Raw genomic sequence first — 19,299 nt, 5'->3', positions numbered from 1 at the left:
ATTCCACAAGAGCAGGATCATGTTTGCCTCACTCATCACTGAATTCCTGGCACCTCGCACAGAACCTGAGTATTGCAGAACCCATGCCTGCTATGCACATATGCATTGATATAAGCCTATTATATAAATAAACAGATCAATATCTATTTGGCTATTTACACCCCACCTATATGTCTTTGGTCACGATTTAAAAGCTCCTGGAAAAACAAAAATACAATTTCCTTAGGAATAAAAGCCTACCACAGCCTTGTGTAAAATTAAGCACTTAATAACCTTGATGATGTTGCTGAACTGTTCAAGGAGAAGATGAGGATAATGACATCTCTAAGTGTGTTGTGAAATTACTACTCACAAGTTAGCAATACTAATCACTTACTCTTGTATCGTGCATTCCACTTGGAAAACACTTTCATGTATACTGCCTTATTTGAAGTGGGCACTGTAGGTGTTATTATCACACCTTTATAGACTGAAAATCAGTGGCAGAAGTCACATGAGGTCTAGGGTGTGTCCTTTCCATTCTAACATGAAAGTCCCTTCATCTCTCTGGGCCCGTTTCCTCATCTACAGATGAGGAAATGTGGACAAAATATTTTTAAACTATTTCCAGCTCTACGATTCTGTGTTTATGCTTCTAATGATCACAAAGCTCTATAAAATTAAGGGCAAAGACAAATAATTACAGTTCAGAACTTAGCACTCATGATTTCCCTACTGTTTTTAGAACTATGCAAAACACCATCCAATGGATTCAACTATTCACATGAGGAACTCTTGAAGTCACCAAGCTCCCAGAAAGCCTGATCTTAGGTGGACACAAAATTCTGGAAAAAGGCATCAAGTCAATATTGGTAAAGAACACAGTATACCTTGATCTGGCCCTGTGCAGCCAAATGAATGCTTGTTCAGAGTGCACGTACCACATCTTACTTATCTGTTCATCTGTTGATGGACACATGGGTTGCTTCCACCTTCGGGCTATCGTACGTAATGCTGCTATGGACGTGGGTGTACAAATATCTATTAGAGTTCCCACTTTCAATTCTTTTGGGTAAATATCCAGAAGTAGAAGTGCTAGATCATATGGTAATTCTGCTTAATTTTCTGAAGAACCTCCCACCATACCATTATCCACACCATTTTACATCCTCATCAGCAGTGCACAGAGGCCCCAATTGATTTAAGTAATGTGTTAAATGGCCTTTGATGAGTCACAATTTCTCAGTACCTCACGGTTTCCTCATCTATAAAACGAGGGGGTTGGAATGGACAATCTCTAAGTTTTCTTCTGGTACTAAAATAACTATATTGGCCTAATTAAATCAAGTTGCAATTAGAGCCAGAAAGCAGCCTGAGTGGTTGGCATAGCACACCTTGCTATCTCGAACCCTCCTCCTAATATGACAAATACTTTTTCAGAGATAAGGGCAGAGTGTAAAAAAATCATTTCATGCATGCAGCTCTCAGCAGTAATAGTGCAGGACACTTCCTGGGCACGCACCCTGTGCCAAGCACTGCTTCAGGCACCCACACATGTTATCTCATGCCAACCACGCAGTAGCCCTGTGGGTTGTACACCCCACCTGCTGAGGCATGGAAGAATTAGGCCATTTGCCCAAGGAAATGGAGAGGAAACTAAGGCATGCAAGAATTATGCCATTTGCCCAAGGTCACACAGCCTATTAGTCAAAGAGCCAAGATCTGCCCCCAGGCAGCTCTGCTCTGGAGGCAGGTTCTTAACCAACCCAATTCTGATGCCTTTCCCTCCTCAGTGTGTCTCCTCAAGTCTTGAGTGCTCTGAACATTTCTTTTTTCTCTTTGATCACATTTCTATTTAAATGTCTCAGTCCCCTGCAAAGACTAGCTGAATGTTTTCATCTATACCATTTAAGCTTCTTGTTTTTAGGCATGCAGAGTAAAATGTACAAAAAAAAAAAAAAAAAAATCCCAGAAATCCTCTTAGTGATTTTTTTTTTTTAGTAATTTTATCTGACAACATTTAAGTGTTTTTAAGAAAATTACATTGAAGGTACATGCCTTGAAGGAGGAAAAAACAGAATGCTTATTATGTGCCCGGGAAGTTTACCTATATTATTTCATATAATCTGGACAATCACCCTATGGTATGGATTTTATTACCTCTATTTTACAAGCAAGGACACTGAGATTCAGAGAGGCACAGAGGCTCACCAAGGCCACTCAGCCAGAAGGTAACAGGACTGGGAGGCAGGCCCGGCACTGTGAGCCCAGAGCCCCTGCTCCTTCCTATGTGGAAGATACCCAGAGAGAGCGTCAAGTGTTATTTAGGAAAATGAGTGCTAGACGCATGATATGTAACAATCGCAGCTGCTGCCTCCATCAGTGGAGCAGCTGGCATGAGAAAGGAGCTGAAATAAAGAGAAGTGAAGGGACTTGTAGCTTCCCAAAAGTGAACCTACAATGAGAGAGAACAACTCAGTCTCCACTGGATGCGATTCTCCTTAGGCACCAGAGGCTGTTTCCTCTTGGAGGAAAGACCATGAGGCTATTACTGGACAATGTATCTGCTCGTTACCAAAAATATCCATATTTACATAAAAGATATAGCTTGAAGTAACTGAGCTCACCTGGTTAAAAAGAAACAGTCTTAAAAATTCCATAGGAATCTTAACCTTGCTTAGTACTTGTCCTAGGTTCTAGGCTAAGGGGATGATACCTAGTTTCAGATTTAGTTGGAAAGCATTCTCTCAAGAGGACTCTGAAACACGAGAATGAGGTTGAGGACTTCTAAAAATGTAAAGACAAAAAATTAGGAATGTCCAACTCAAATGGTGATGTGGCCTCTTAAGATTTCTACTAGACCTAGATTCAAAAGGCATCGGGTATCTATCAGAGAAACACTGATCTGGATTGCTAATCCAGTGTTTATATTAGAGAATATAAAAATTTATTGAGGCATAGGCTGACTTTTATTTCCTACCCTTCATGGTACCAAGCCTAGTGACCTTTATACACCAATGCTGATAACAGGCATTTTTTTATGGCTTGAACCAGTATTTTAATTTGAATTATGAACTGTGGGGTCCTTCATCTAAATATTAAAACTACTAAATCAGCTACAATAATTGGACTAAATATGTGGAGCATGGAAAACCATTAGTATGATGAAGGTGGCTGTTGCAGGCCACAGAAGGCTGGCATGCTTTTTCACAAAAAGCCAGGTTCTGGGCCATGGAAGTAGGAAAGTGATCATGCAAAGTCCGCCTCCGTCTGCAGCACGATGAGGCTGTGTTATCATGGTTTATGTTATCAAAACTGGCTGCAGCCAACCTAGGTGAGTACATTTCCCTTCAGGAAGTTAAGAAACTTCATGGCATAAATCCACGAAGACAAGCCCTTCCCTGTGACTTTTTTTTTTCCATAAAATTATAAAAGCCATATTTATGGTTTCCTCTAAAATTTCTACTAATATAACAAATGAACTGTTCTTACAAAAACATGTTAGATAGGAGACATTTGGTAGAATCCCAAAGTACTGTGCTTTTATTTCTGTGAGATTAGTGCTTTCTCAGTTTCAGGAGGGTACTGGCATCTCAGCTTGAGGATTGAGCTATGTGTTATGATTCACTTTGGTAATATTTGCCTCAGAAGGATTTCTGTGATTATTTCTCTTTTAGCGATGTAGAGAATTCTCAGGGACAATCAAGCCTTCAGCCCCAGTACACAGTGACCCACATAAAAAATGTCCCTGAAATGGCACTGATTATAGGGCTAGAAGTTTCTAAAGAGAAACAAGTCTTTCAACAAGATAGCAAATATTTCCCACATTTTGCTTTTGTCTCAAATTACTGAAAGGATATAACTTAAGGATAGTAATTCTTATGCCATAGATACTATCCAACAGAATATAGATTGCTCTGATTTATCCCTTCTTGAAAAACTGATCTTTTATTTGCCTTTATATCCCCTCTGCATATAGTAGGTGAAAATACATGATTTTGGAGCTCAACTAATGTGGTTACAGAACTGACCCAAATTACATGTACTTTATTTTCAACATAAAGGCGTCCAGTACATGTTTTTCCTCAATTCAAAGGCATCCAGCACAGTGCCTTAAATGCACACACAGAAAAGACTTTCTCAACATGATCCATTACAACACTGCACCTGCAGCCTGGGCGTGGCACCCGGCTTTCATAAGAATAACATGGAGGCAAAATAGATCTGCAGAGGTTTGGAAAACCTTCCTTCTCCTCTCCCAGCCCTAAGAGAAAGACCCGACCCCTTCATCCTGCAACTTGAAGATGCCAACAGAAACACAATTGATATAATAACAGGCTGGGAATGGCATTCACTTGACCCAAAACTCTGGTGTGGCCTGACTGTATGAAGGGGAAACATCACCTGCCCTCAACTAAAGTTACGAAGTGCTAGAAATACTTGCTATTTGGCAAACAAAGTTATCAAGGGCTATTGAAATTGACCCCAAAATAACTACTGCATAAGAGAGGGTCTATTGCATAAGAGAGGGTAACAGCCTGACAGAACTCTGGTTCTTTGATTCTTTAGATTAGAACAATACAAATTTTAGTTAGAGCTAGTGGTTTACTGGTGGGAGGTACTGAAAAGACTCAAGCAGCACATGAAACAAGCTGGTTTGCAATACATCAGAAGCTAGCTGGGTAAGCCAAACTTACAGATTTTAGGATCCCTGTGGCATCTTCATGGAGCCAGGTAGGGTAGACCACCTCATCATTCAGTATGGCCTCAAAGAGGTCATCTTCGTTCTCTGCCTCAAAAGGCGCGTGACCACAGAGCATCTCATAGAGCAACACGCCCATTGCCCACCAGTCTACTGCAGGCCCGTACAGCATTTCCTGGAGGATCTGTGCAAAGGGGGCAGCGTGAGAAGGTGGTTCATACATCAGATTAACAAGTGTGTTCTTCATAACTAGGGAAATTGATGCATTGGGAAATATCAAAGTTTTTTAAAAAAAGTCTCCTGTGCTAGCATACGTATTTCATTCCATTTCTACAGAGTGGTCTGTTTTCCCTGTGGTCAACTCAGAGGTGCCTTCTCATCTAGGTGAGCAAATATTTATGGCCTGATTGGGCCACTGTGATGGGCTCGTGCAGATCCCAAACAGAAAGGGTTCTGGAAATATATCAGTCTGGAAAAAAAAGGGGACTGGGTTCACTTACTCATACGGGAAGGATTCAAGGATTCAAGAGCCTTTCTTTAGTTCTGCTAAATGATGCTGAAATTAAATCACTAAGTAGAGACAAAGAGGAAAATAAATAGCCATGAATGGCGTACACTTTGTCTTCATTTAGGGCTAAAGCCCAAAGCAACTGCAAAGTTTACATATTTTTTTTTTTAAACTCAAATTCTTATCAGAGGGACTTAGGCCATTTTCAGCCATCATTCACCCAATGAGCTATAAATGAGTCTAGAGGTGTTGGCTTTCAATGCTGCCTCCAAAGCTGCAGCGCATAAAAGCAGCCAGTAGCATTTCTGGTCAGAGTTACTGGAGAGCTCAGATTTCAGAGCTGCATCAAGCAGCTGCACTCACCTCTGGAGCGATATAGTCTGGCGTGCCACAGAATGTGGCTGTGGTGACGCCATTGCAAATCCCCTCCTTGCACATTCCGAAGTCTGCCAGTTTACAGTGACCCTCGTGGTCCAACAGGACATTGTCCAGTTTCAGATCTCTGAAAGATACAAAGAGCAGCATGAGATAGGGCAGCCAGACCCCAAACCATCCACCTCTCAGAATGGGCACACACACACACACACACACACACACAAGTGCGGCCACATGCGACCGCATGAGCTTCCTGTACACACGTCAAAAGGAACAAACTTCTCTGTGCTATCTGGGTGACACATTTAGATCAAGTCTCAGAACTTGCCTCATGGCTCCAAGATGATGTGCCCATTAAGAATAGGCTGACCACAGGAAAATGTAGGCTGTCCTGTAAAAACGGAGGGTAGAATGTGGCTTTTCTAGGCTTTCCACTTACCTCATACTCAGCCTATCCCCCATCCTCCACTCTAGCTCCCATCTCTACCCATCAGAGTCAGAATGAACACCCATAGGGGAGGTGGCCACTGTGTGCCACGGGTGGTGACAGGCACTAGGAGTACAGCTGATCTTCATCTGCAAGGAACTCACAGTGTAATGGGAGACAAATATTTGCTAGGCTAGAAGCTCCATGATGGCAGGGATTGTGTTTATGTGGTTCGCCATTATGCCTGGCGCCTTTATGCCTGGCATAATGTACTTAAGAAATACTTGTCGGCTGGGTGCCTGTAATCCCAACACTTTGGGAGGCTGAGGCAGGCAGATTGCTTGAGTTCAGGAGTTTGAAACTAGCCTGGACAACATGGGCAACATCCCATCTCTACGAAAAATACAAAAATTAGTTGGGCATGGTGGCATGCACCTGTAGTCCCACCTATTTGGGAGGCTGAGGTGGGAGGATTACTTGAGCCCAGAAGGTTGAGGCTGCAGTGAGCTGAGAGTGCACCACTGAACTCCAGCCTGGGCGACAGGGTGAGACCCTGTCTCTAAAATGAAAAGAGAAGAAAGAAATACTTACTCTGTGTGTGTGTGTGTGTGTGTGTGTGTGTGTGTGTGTGTGTGTCTGTGTGTGTAAAACAAATAGATATATATTTCATATACAGACAGACACACACACACACACACACGGACAGGATAGACAGGCAGGGGTGGGGAGGGGGAACACACCAATTGCTGTATCATCCTAGTGGCACGATGAAGGTATGAACCAAGTGCTATGAGAGAAACATAAGAGAGAACAATTCCTTCTAGTGGGAGGAGAGAGAGACGGCCTCACAGCAGAAGCAGAAATTGAGCTGGGTCTGAAAGCACGAGTCAGAGTCTCCCAGGCAGAGAAGGGGGAGTGAGAAGGCCGCCATGGACAGGCGGATGGGGCGGGGACACGGCAGCAAGCCCAGCCGTATGGCTGTGCAGGTGGACTCAGAGAACCCTGGGTATGGTGAAGGAGGCTGAGGGGCGGGCAGCACAGGACAGAGGAGTGCTGGGCCATGAAAAATCTCAGGGCTACAGAGGAAAGTTAAGTCCTTCAAACCATGAAGGGTCCTGAATGTCACACTAAGGAATTTTGATTTTTAGATATTAGGCAAAAGGAACTCATTGATGCTCCCTAATTAAGGGAGTAACAGATTCCTGGCTGGACAAGAAAAGATCAGTTGGGGGAGGCTGAAACCGTCCAGGGAAGAGATGTCAAGACCTGAACGAGGACAGTGATGAATGGAATGGAAAATAAGGAGTTAGTCAGGGGAAAGGAAGCAGGGCTTCGATGAAAGCAAAATCAGTAATAAGGCTTGATAATCACTTACAGATAGATGGATAGAGAGAAGCAGCAGAAATGATGACTTCTGGGTTTGTCTTAAATCCAGTAGGTGTGTGGGGATGTTAATCAGGAAAAGGAAAACCAGAGTGAGAACAGGGTTTGTTTGTGGGTACCCCAGGTGCACGAGAAGCCTAGTAGATTATGGAGACTCTGGTTCAAAGCATTTTCCACCCCTCCTCCAATCCCTAAGAGCAAATTTATGTGGAAGGAAGTGAATATTCAGCAGCAGGATTGTTTGGTAAAGAGTCCTCAAGGTCGGCAGGAACATGGCCATGTACTGATAAAGCTGTCTGTAAATAAAAGGCAGTGCTCTCTTAAAAAAACCCGCTTCCCAGCACAAGCACCTGGTTGTCCTGTTGCCACCCATACCCCAGGGCACTGTTACAGAGGGAGAGTGGCATTGCTAGCCTCACAGGCACAGTCTAGACTGGACAGAGCAACAGCTTGGCCTTTTGGGTGAGACATTTACACTTTGGTTTTTAAAGGAACAATATGCTCAGAAGCAACCCACATAGGCTGATCAGTGACGAGGAGGCTACAGGTCACGCAGGGGATGCTAGGTGGCCTGGAGCTTTGTGGTTAACTGCCATTGTGGGAGGCTGCCATGGCCTTGGGCCGCCTGGAGCCCCCCTCACTGTGGCATCTTCTCAGTGGCTGCAGCTGACTGCTCTTTCTGGAGTGTCATATTCACTCGAGGTTCTATTTTCTTGCCTCAGTGTGAGAATCAAGGTCTGTTGGCCTGCATGGTCCAAGGCAAAAGGTTGGTCTCTGTCCAGCCCGGATCATGTTGCTGGCTTGGAGGAGGTAGGTGATGACAGAACTGGCATGACTGGTTTCCACACGGTGTCCTGTGAATTGATACAGCCTGGCCATACAGGTCTTACAGAAAATGGCCACTAGAAAATGCCCAGGAATGGAAACCAAGTCTGGTATTCCAGGAATCCCCAATAAGTGTGGTCAAAGCAGCAAAGCTTTCATGGCACAGATCAATGGAACACAGAACAGACTTCTCTGCTCTTAGTAGCAGCCTCCCCGGGTGTCAGGGGCATAAGGCAAAGGCATGCTGAGTACCTGTGCACCCACTTCAGCGAAGCAAGCTTTCTGTGTCTCTAACCCAAACCCAGTCGTGGCTCCAAATCAGCCCTTCTCCATGCAGAATCCCATGTCCCATATAAGTGACTGTTTTCAGTGGGCTGATTTGTGGAAGCTGCTTCCTCCCCTTGCCCCACCACACACATACAATATGAGCACAGCCAGTTTAACCTACAAAAGGTTGCAATCGTAGCAGCGCAGGACGGGAGCGGGGTGAGGATGATCGTGGTCCTGTCCAGTGAAGGAGGCCACCACTCTTCAGTTCTTCCACAAGTGTTTTCTGACTTGGGAGGCACTATAAGGCCTGGGTGCCTGGCTCCTCTGGGACTGCGGGCACACAGTAGAGAGGTGCCTGGCTGAGGTTAGACACACTAGTCTGCAGCCCCAGGAGAGAGCACGGCCGGGGGGACAAAGCCCATGAGCCCAGCTTTATCGACACTGTGTCCTAGCCTGACAAGCCAGGCCTGTGTGGACCTGAGCCCAGAACACTATCACTCACATTTCCAAACAAGGTCACTGAGTTTCTGAATTTTCCCGAAGCCAGTATGCCTGCTGAAGTCTTGGAAAGGATATTCTTGGGCAACAGAAACAAGTGCTAACAGAAATCCACAACGGTCTCAAGCGTTGACCTGCAGTTGCTTAAGAGCTTGTGACTAATGTCCCAGGTAAGAGGTCTGACTGCTTATTACTCAGCTGCTGTCATGGGCAGCAGGAATCGCGCAGGGAGAGAAAGTGCTGGGCCATCAGTTTTGTCAGTCAACTATTACAATCAGCTCTGCATGGGGAAGTCTTGGGACGCAGCTCTCAGAAGACGCAAGTGGGCAAGACAGGGATGTGACTCATCCTGGTCACAGGATGCCCGAGGCCACAAAGGCAGGTTAGACACCTTAATCCTGATTTCAATATAATTTTAGGCATTCTCAGAACTGTATGAGCTGTAAAGGAAACGCCATGGCTGTTCTCATACCAAGTGCTATTTAATAAGACAGATCACTCAAATTGGGATCCCAAGAGGGTTCAATTAAGAGCGTAATGTAATTCCAGGCTACCAGTGCTGCCCTCAGCCCAAGTATCTCATACCTGCTCTATGAAGTCTGTCCTGATGTCCCCAGACAGTCATAGCAATATCAACTCTGCTCCTAGGGTGCCCAGTTTATACTTCTATGATAACACACCCCGCACTGTATTCCAGAAGGCTCTGTCTGTGCACCTGTCTGTGCACCTGTCTTCCTTCTTAGCAGCTCCAGCATGGTCCTGGCAGGAGGTGCTGACCAAAGGGATAAACAGAAGCATTTCAGATGGACCCCAATGGGACTGCCCTGGCCAACTCAGAGCCTATCTTATTTTTAGGGGATGGAAGGACACTCCATAAACTTTGCTCCAAAGTACTTAAACTTATAAAAAGCCACATGTTTTACCCCTTAAAGACAGACTCAAGAGGGAAAAGAAGAAACCTGAAATCAAAATTTAAATTCTTCTCTTTGGTGAAGCTGGAGAAAGAAAGTGGTTTTGAAGGGTCAATTATTAAACAACGAGGACCAAGCAGAACACTTATCCTCGTGTTGGCTTGCATCCAAACGGAAGAGCAGAACATGGAGAGGGTGACTCAAACAAAGCCAAAGATTATAGAGCCATTTACAGTCATGGTCAGCTTCCACTCTAAAGGGAAATCATGCCTTTATTTTTTTTAAAGCAAAAGAAGTCACCCTAAGCCTCCTGACTTTAGTTTGAAATATGCAGAGGTCAGTTTTTGGCTTAGGAGTACCTCAGCTTCCTATGCCAACATGTAACTCAGCAGTTGAACTTAACAAGGCTACACAATGAAGATTACAAGTTCATACAGGGCAGAGGCTCAAATACTAAAATGCCAAAACCACAATTACCGGCTTGCCATTCATTAGCTCATTGAGCACCGGTATTTAATAGCTACAGCTTTTGTCATGCAAGCATAGAAGGGTAGAAAGAGTTATTCTATCCTCTGTGCTTGTCTGAAAGCTACATTGTTCTTGCTGGGTAATCAGGGTTACTTAAAATGCCCACAGTAGTTTCAGAGAGAATTCCCAAGTGATTGAAGACAAAGGAGATTCAGAAATTGGATTTATTTTGTTTCCACCATAAGCTATCCTGAGAGTAATAAAACAGATTGACATGAGTCTTACTGCTTAGATCACTAGAATCAGTTACTCTTCCAAAAGAAATAAAGGAAAGCGAGTTGAGAGCTGGCTCCTTGAACAAGAATGAATCTAGGAGGCTATTTATATGAACAACTTTTAACATATTTTTCAACTTTTATCATGGGAAATTTCAAAATAGACAAAAGTAGGGAGAATGACACAACTCCCATACCGAACACACAGCCTCGGTACCTGCCAATGCACGTCCAAACATGCTCCCTCGCTACACTGACTCCCTCCCTCCCTGATCCATCTTTTACCAGATTATTTTGAAATAAATCCAGGATATGAGCTATTTCATCTATAAACATTTTAATATCTGAATCTAAAAGATAATTATTTAATAGAGTACAACTTTGATACCCATTATCATAAAATACACAGTCAATTTATGATTGTCAGCATACTGCCATTTGTCTGTTGCTCATTTGGGGGTGGTGAGTCTGTGGGTCTGTCCAGAAAACCTGGAAAAAAGCTTTTGTGAATAACAAGAATAACAGTGTCTTCAGTGGTTAACATATACTGAATGTTCATCAAATGCTAAGTGCTTTATCTATATTCTTATTTTATCCTCAAAATAACCCTATGAAGTAGGCTCTACCCCAAGATTATATAGCTAGACAGGGGTAAAATCAGGATTCAGATTTACTTCTGCTCACCTCCAAGGCCTGGGCTTGTGACTTACTACACCAGGCCCAATCCCTTCTATGTAGCAGTGTCACCAGCCAATCCCCCGGATAGACTGTTTCCCAAAAGGACTTTAATTGAAACAAGAACCACCTGAGAGAATCAATAAATATTCTAAGATGGCACTATGATAGAGGGATGTTTTATGCATATTACTATGAAATGCATAATTGAAATACTGCAAAGCAAGGTTTTTTTCTTAGCTTGTGCATAGAGTTCAATGGATTTTACACAGTCCTTGAGGATACAGGAATAGGGGAGTGCACAGCAATCTCTCAAGTGTTCAAATGTGCAGATCATTTGCTGCCTTCCACTGAGGAGGAGGAACTAGCATGTAGGTAAGTGTGAAAAGGGGGCATCTGCCAAGTGAGTGAATGTGGGTTATGATCTTAATTTTAGAATAAAACTTCTTAGGACTGTTGTGTTTTGAGTGCCTGGGTTTATACTTAAAGTTTTTTCAAAGCAAGACGGATTGTATTAAACGGGCAAAAGACTTTTGAAAAGTCACTGAATTAGCAAAAGCGTAACATTTGGTTTCATCGTGAGTTAGACAGTAGTGCCATTCATGCATCACCTGACACGAGATATCCATCCCTTCACCCACCCAACCATTCTTTAGTATTGTTCATGAGCCTGGCCATATGCCAGGATCTTGGGATACAATAGTAAGCAAAGGGGGCACCATCTCTACCCACAAGGGGGTTAATGTCTGGTGGGAGAAGCAGACAGATCACCACACAACTAAATTTAGAATTATCAACTGTGATGAGTGCAATGAGGAGAAAACATGGGAATAGATCAAGGGATGGCCTGACCTAGCACTGGGGGAAGATTTCCCAGGAAAGTGACATTTGAACTGAGCTGTGAAGATTATTAACCAAGTGAAGAGACGGAAAGTGAGGGTAAGGAGAATTTCAGAAGGAAGGAGCAGAGGTGAGGGGGTTCAGTCAAGAAATGAAGACTAGTGTGGTTGGAGTCCTGGGTGGCGAGAGAAGAGAGCATGGAGACAGGAGAGAGCAGGGACCAGATGAGGCAGGGGCCAGTGAAGATTTCAGTCTTTAGCCCAATAAACCTTGGAAAACTCTGACTCAGGAGAGGGATGGCATTAGATTTTTGATTTTACAGGACTCCATATCAGAGGAGTTGAGAATGAACATGAGGAGATCATTTGGGAAGCTACTAGAGTATCCAGGAGATAAATGATGGTGGCCTGGTATAGGGAGGGTGGTAAGGTAAAGAGAACTAGAACTAGATGTGTCAAGAACTACTGAGGGAAAGCAATGGGATTTAGTAATGGAAGGATGTAAAGGATAAAGGGAAGGAGGCATCAGCAGGTTCTGGATCACAGAATTTATTTTGGACAGATTGAGCTACTTTTTTTAGACATACAAGTGGAGATATTTAAGCAGCTGAATACACATGGCTAGATGTCAAAGGGAAGGCTGGTTTGGAGCTATAAATTTGAGAGTCATTACCTGGGTGTGGATGAGTTCGCCTCAGGAGAAGGAATGAAATAAGGAGAGAGCCTGGGACTGAGCCTTGGGAAGAGGATCTCCTGAGGCCAAGATCTCTGGTCTTTTTTTACACTGAGACTACAAAAACTAGTGACAAATTATACTCAGAGTAGGGTAGCAGAGCTGTGTGCCTAGAGAGTGGGGCCCAAATCTTTTGCCTCCATATGGGCCATCTATAGTCCAGGTAAGCTTTAAAAAGATTAAGGCCGGGCACAGTGGCTTACGCCTGAATCCCAGCCCTTTGGGAGGCCGAAGCGGGAAGATCACTTGAGCCTGGGAGGTCAAGGCTGCAGCGAGCCATGATCACACCATTGCACTCCAGCCTGGGCAACAGAGTGAAACTCTATCTTAAAAAAAAAAAAATTAATAAAATAAAATAAAATAAAATAAAAAGATTAGAAAAACATCAATCTTGTACATTCAGAATCACCCAATGAATTATTTTCAGGTTAAATTCTCAATCTCTGCTATGTGATATGATACTCTTGTGAGTGTAAAATTAAGAATCTTATTTTACAAAGATATTGGTTGCTGCATCATATATAATTTGAAAAAAGGCTAAATTATGTATCAACCGTGGAATGGCTAAATAATGGTATTTCTATGACAGAATCTTTTTTTTTAAATTTTATTACTATACTTTAAGTTTTAGGGTACATGTGCACATTGTGCAGGTTAGTTACATATGTATACATGTGCCACGCTGGTGTGCTGCACCCACTAACTCGTCATCTACCATTAGGTATATCTCCCAATGCTATCCCTCCCCCCTCCCCCCACGCCACAACAGGCCCCAGAGTGTGATGTTCCCCTTCCTGTGTCCATGTGATCTCATTGTTCAATTCCCACCTATGAGTGAGAATATGCGGTGTTTGGTTTTTTGTTCTTGCGATAGTTTGCTGAGAATGATGATTTCCTTTTTTTTTTTTTTATTATTATACTTTAAGTTTTAGGGTACATGTGCACATTGTGCAGGTTAGTTACATATGTATACATGTGCCATGCTGGTGCGCTGCACCCACTAACTCGTCATCTAGCATTAGGTATATCTCCCAATGCTATCCCTCCCCCCTCCCCCCACCCCACCACAGTCCCCAGAGTGTGATATTCCCCTTCCTGTGTCCATGTGATCTCATTGTTCAATTCCCACCTATGAGTGAGAATATGCGGTGTTTGGTTCTTTGTTCTTGCGATAGTTTACTGAGAATGATGGTTTCCAATTTCATCCATGTCCCTACAAAGGACATGAACTCATCATTTTTTATGGCTGCATAGTATTCCATGGTGTATATGTGCCACATTTTCTTAATCCACTCTATCATTGTTGGACATGTGGGTTGGTTCCAAGTCTTTGCTATTGTGAATAGTGCCGCAATAAACATACGTGTGCATGTGTCTTTATAGCAGCATGATTTATAGTCCTTTGGGTATATACCCAGTAATGGGATCACTGGGTCAAATGGTATTTCTAGTTCTAGATCCCTGAGGAATCGCCACACTGACTTCCACAATGGTTGAACTAGTTTACAGTCCCACCAACAGTGTAAAAGTGTTCCTATTTCTCCACATCCTCTCCAGCACCTGTTGTTTCCTGACTTTTTAATGATTGCCATTCTAACTGGTGTGAGATGGTATCTCATTGTGGTTTTGATTTGCATTTCTCTGATGGCCAGTGATGATGAGCATTTTTTCATGTGTTTTTTGGCTGCATAAATGTCTTCTTTTGAGAAGTGTCTGTTCATGTCCTTTGCCCACTTTTTGATGGGGTTGTTTGTTTTTTTCTTGTACATTTGTTTGAGTTCATTGTAGATTCTGGATATTAGCCCTTTGTCAGATGAGTAGGTTGCAAAAATTTTCTCCCATTCTGTAGGTTGCCTGTTCACTCTGATGGTAGTTTCTTTTGCTGTGCAGAAGCTCTTTAGTTTAATTAGATCCCATTTGTCAATTTTGTCTTTTGTTGCCATTGCTTTTGGTGTTTTAGACATGAAGTCCTTGCCCGTGCCTATGTCCTGAATGGTAATGCCTAGGTTTTCTTCTAGGGTTTTTATGGTTTTAGGTCTAACATTTAAGTCTTTAATCCATCTTGAATTGATTTTTGTATAAGGTGTAAGGAAGGGATCCAGTTTCAGCTTTCTACATATGGCTAGCCAGTTTTCCCAGCACCATTTATTAAATAGGGAATCCTTTCCCCATTTCTTGTTTTTCTCAGGTTTGTCAAAGATCAGATAGTTGTAGATATGCGGTGTTATTTCTGAGGGCTCTGTTCTGTTCCATTGATCTATATCTCTGTTTTGGTACCAGTACCATGCTGTTTTGGTTACTGTAGTCTTGTAGTATAGTTTGAAGTCAGGTAGTGTGATGCCTCCAGCTTTGGTCTTTTGGCTTAGGATTGACTTGGCGATGCGGGCTCTTTTTTGGTTCCATATGAACTTTAAAGTAGTTTTTTCCAATTCTGTGAAGAAAGGCATTAGTAGCTTGATGGGGATGGCATTGAATCTGTAAATTACCTTGGGCAGTATGGCCATTTTCACGATATTGATTCTTCCTACCCATGAGCATGGAATGTTCTTCCATTTGTTTGTATCCTCTTTTATTTCCTTGAGCAGTGGTTTGTAGTTCTCCTTGAGGAGGTGCTTCACATCCCTTGTAAGTTGGATTCCTAGGTATTTTATTCTCTTTGAAGCAATTGTGAATGGGAGTTCACTCACGATTTGGCTCTCTGTTTGTCTGTTATTGGTGTATAAGAATGCTTGTGATTTTTGTACATTGATTTTGTATCCTGAGACTTTGCTGAAGTTGCTTAGCAGCTTAAGGAGATTTTGGGCTGAGACAATGGGGTTTTCTAGATATACAATCATGTCGTCTGCAAACAGGGACAATTTGACTTCCTCTTTTCCTAATTGAATACCCTTTATTTCCTTCTCCTGCCTAATTGCCCTGGCCAGAACTTCCAACACTATGTTGTATAGGAGTGGTGAGAGAGGGCATCCCTGTCTTGTGCCAGTTTTCAAAGGGAATGCTTCCAGTTTTTGCCCATTCAGTATGATATTGGCTGTGGGTTTGTCATAGATAGCTCTTATTACTTTGAAATACGTCCCATCAATACCTAATTTATTGAGAGTTTTTAGCATGAAGGGTTGTTGAATTTTGTCAAAGGCCTTTTCTGCATCTATTGAGATAATCATGTGGTTTTTGTCTTTGGCTCTGTTTATATGCTGGATTACATTTATTGATTTGCATATATTGAACCAGCCTTGCATCCCAGGGATGAAACCCACTTGATCATGGTGGATAAGCTTTTTGATGTGCTGCTGGATTCGGTTTGCCAGTATTTTATTGAGGATTTTTGCATCCATGTTCATCAAGGATATTGGTCTAAAATTCTCTTTTTTGGTTGTGTCTCTGCCAGGCTTTGGTATCTATGACAGAATCTTATGAAAGCTGCCAAATTTTTATGAAGGACTAAAAATGTAAGGAAATGTTTATAATAGAATTTTTAAATGTTATTTGAAAATTTGTTTTGATTATAAAAGTAATATTTTCATTATATAAAATTAATCATTCCTGAAAAAGGTATAGAGAAAATGATGATGGGTTCAGTCTTTCAAACTTTTCTTCTCAATGCTACACTAACACAATATTATACAGTAACATACTTTTCTCAACAATTGTCTTGGACATATTTATACCTCCTATACCTCTGGCTCATTCTCTATAATGGTTGCATACAATTCCACTATAAAAATGTACCACAATTTAACCAGTTCCTCTACATAAACATTTGGGTTGTTTTAAATTTTTTGCAACTTCAAACAATGGAGTAATGAACATGATTTGCACACTTGTGGGAGTGTTTATTTAGGATACATTTTTTACAAGTAGAAATGCCATATCAAAGGGCATAAATATTTTAAATTTAAACAGATGTAGAGAAACTGTTTTCCAAAAGGGTTGCATCAATTTATATTCCCACCAGTAGCACATGAAAGTGTCAATGTTTTGGCTTCCTTGTTCAGGCTAGATGGAATCATCCTTCTAATTCTTGCCAAACCGCCAGTGAAAAATGAGCTCATTGTTTCAACTTCATTTCTTGACTATTAATGCGATTAAGCTTTAAGAAGAATATATGTTTAATGGCCATTTGAATTTTTTCTTGCCTATTCACATGGTTTAACCATTTAAAAACTAGAGTTGTTTATCTTTTTGATTATTTTTTAAGAAGCTCATATTATGGAATAGTAATAATTTTTTATATTGGTTCTATGGGTTGTAAATATTATTGCCTGGTTGAAGTTTTGTTTTCATATAGTCCAGTTATCAATCTTTCCTTCACAGCTTCTGGGTTTCATGACTTACTTACAGGCTGATACAATTCTAACTGAAAGAACAGGATACAAAATTATATTTTCAATATTCTCTTAATTTTGTTACAGTTGTGACGGAGAGGGATAAAGAAAAAGAGGAAAGACAGGAGGAAAAAGGAGATGAGGGAAAACATAAAAGTCTATTTCCAGGTGATATGTTTATGAGTGATTTTTATTTTCTGTTTTGGATTTTCTAAATTTCCTACAGGAATCATGTATTACTTTGTTAACCAGAAAAAAGTCATTAAAATGTGTTTACATATTTTAGCTTTAATCCTTTTTTTTTTTTTTTTTTTGGGTTTCTGTAGTATTTAAGGCCGTAAGTCCCAAGGAAGATGTGCAAGGAAAAGGACCCATTGGTCAGAGTGCAAAGGATTTCTTTTGGAACCCAGGCTCCAAGGGAATGTTGGAAAAAAACATCCTGTTTGCTTAGAGAACCTGCATATTTGTAGACTTAGAATTGAACTTGTTGCCGTCAGCTCATTTTTTTTTTTTTTACCACAGAAATTACTTAATGTCTACTAAGTGTCTAAGATTGTCGTGGATGGCATTTATATTTTCAATAGCCCCACAATGTGTCCCTGAAGTCTGAATGAACTTAAGTATGAAAATGAATTTCCTACTAAAAGCAGCAGCATTCCTAATTATTAAATGAGGTCCCTATGCCATTTCTCCTCACAGACACTTAATCTGGTGTTCCTGAGGCTGACCTATTGGAATATCTGCTGAAGACCATGTATACAAGATGTGAACATTCATCATTATGAGGCTGAATGCAAAATACTTCATTTTATAATGAAGAAAGTCAGTAAAACAATTTCCGGCCCAGAAAGTGTTGCCAAGGCTCTTCTGAGGCTCTTCCCCATTACCCCCTCATACCTCCTCCCAGCAGCTACCTGGGATGAGAAATGACAAAAACGACTCCTATTTGAATCTGGTTACTTCACCCTCTTTAAAACTGGGCCAGGGTGGGAGGATTGCTTGAGCCTAGGAGATTGGGACCATCCCAGGCAACATAGTGAGACCCTGTCTCTACAAAACTTTTATTTATTTATTTACTCATTGATTCATTGATTCATTTATTCATTCATTCATTCATTCATTCATTCATTCATTCATTCATAATCTCATTCTGTAGCCCAGGCTGGAGTGCAGCAGCGTGATCATAGCTCACTGCAGCCACGACCTTCTGGGCCCAGGCGATCCTCTCACCTCGGCCTCCAAGTAGTTGGCACTCCAGGCACACATCACCACACCCGGCTAATTTTCAAATTTTTTGTAGAGATAGGGTATCGCTATATTGCCCAGGCTGGTCCCAAACTCTTAGGCTCAAGTGATCCTCCCTCCTCAGCCTTCCAAAGAGCTGGGATTTCAGGTGTGAGCCATTGTGTCCAGCTATACAAAATTTTTTTAACTTAGCCAGGTATGGTGGCACACTCCTGTAGGTCCAGCTACTTGGGAGGCTGGGGTGAGAGGACTGCTTGAGCCCAGGGGTTGGAGGCTACACTGAGCTATGATTGTGCTACTGCACTCCAGCATGGGCAACAGAGCAAGATCCTGTCTCAAAAAACAATAATGAAACAAAGAAACAAACAAACAGGGCACAGACTCACAAACTAATTCCCATAGACTAGGTGTTGGTCTTCATCCTGTTCTGGGTGTTTGATGCCCTTGACATGTAGGCAGTATGTTCCCACCATCACCACTGCAGATACACAGGACCAACTTAAGTTGAGCAAAGGGACTCAGAGATTTCCCCTCACTTTGTCTCACGGTAGAAAAAAATACCAAAAAAAACCCCATTCGCTGACTCTCTGGACAAATACAAGAGGAAATGAGTTTGATAAACATCCTCAGTGTACCAATCATACATCTCCTTAGGACCATCAAATAAATGAGCCATCAAACTGACAGCTGAGCCTCATAATTTTTTTTTTCTTTTTTTTTTTTTTTTTGCATTCCACATCCCCTATCACTGTCCCACCCAGGAGAGCTGAAATTCCCTGGCTGAAGCGGTGCAAATTTATTTAGCAGCTCCTGACAGTGCTTTTATTTTATGGTTGCCAAGAAAACTTCTCTCACGGACTC

The 19,299-nt window shown here is 42.0% G+C and overlaps 1 protein-coding gene across 3 annotated transcripts in view; it reads right to left on the bottom strand.

Annotated features, from left to right (window-relative positions):
* The window catches only part of PRKCH (protein kinase C eta), a 334,858-nt gene that overhangs the window by 119,170 nt on the left and 196,389 nt on the right, over window positions 1-19,299 (bottom strand). For all 3 annotated transcript variants that reach the window (XM_004055266.5, XM_055361793.2, XM_063697880.1), the window contains exons 11-12: window positions 5,553-5,691; window positions 4,677-4,865 (exon numbers count right to left, since the gene is read on the bottom strand). In XM_004055266.5, coding sequence (XP_004055314.1) covers window positions 4,677-4,865; window positions 5,553-5,691 — 328 coding nt within the window. The remainder of the gene's footprint in view (window positions 1-4,676; window positions 4,866-5,552; window positions 5,692-19,299) is intronic.

Source organism: Gorilla gorilla, chromosome 15 (assembly GCF_029281585.2).
Source record: "Gorilla gorilla gorilla isolate KB3781 chromosome 15, NHGRI_mGorGor1-v2.1_pri, whole genome shotgun sequence".
Classification (NCBI taxonomy): domain Eukaryota; kingdom Metazoa; phylum Chordata; class Mammalia; order Primates; family Hominidae; genus Gorilla; species Gorilla gorilla.
The sequence above is the reverse complement of the archived record's forward strand: the minus strand, read 5'-3'. Positions and strand labels throughout refer to the sequence as shown.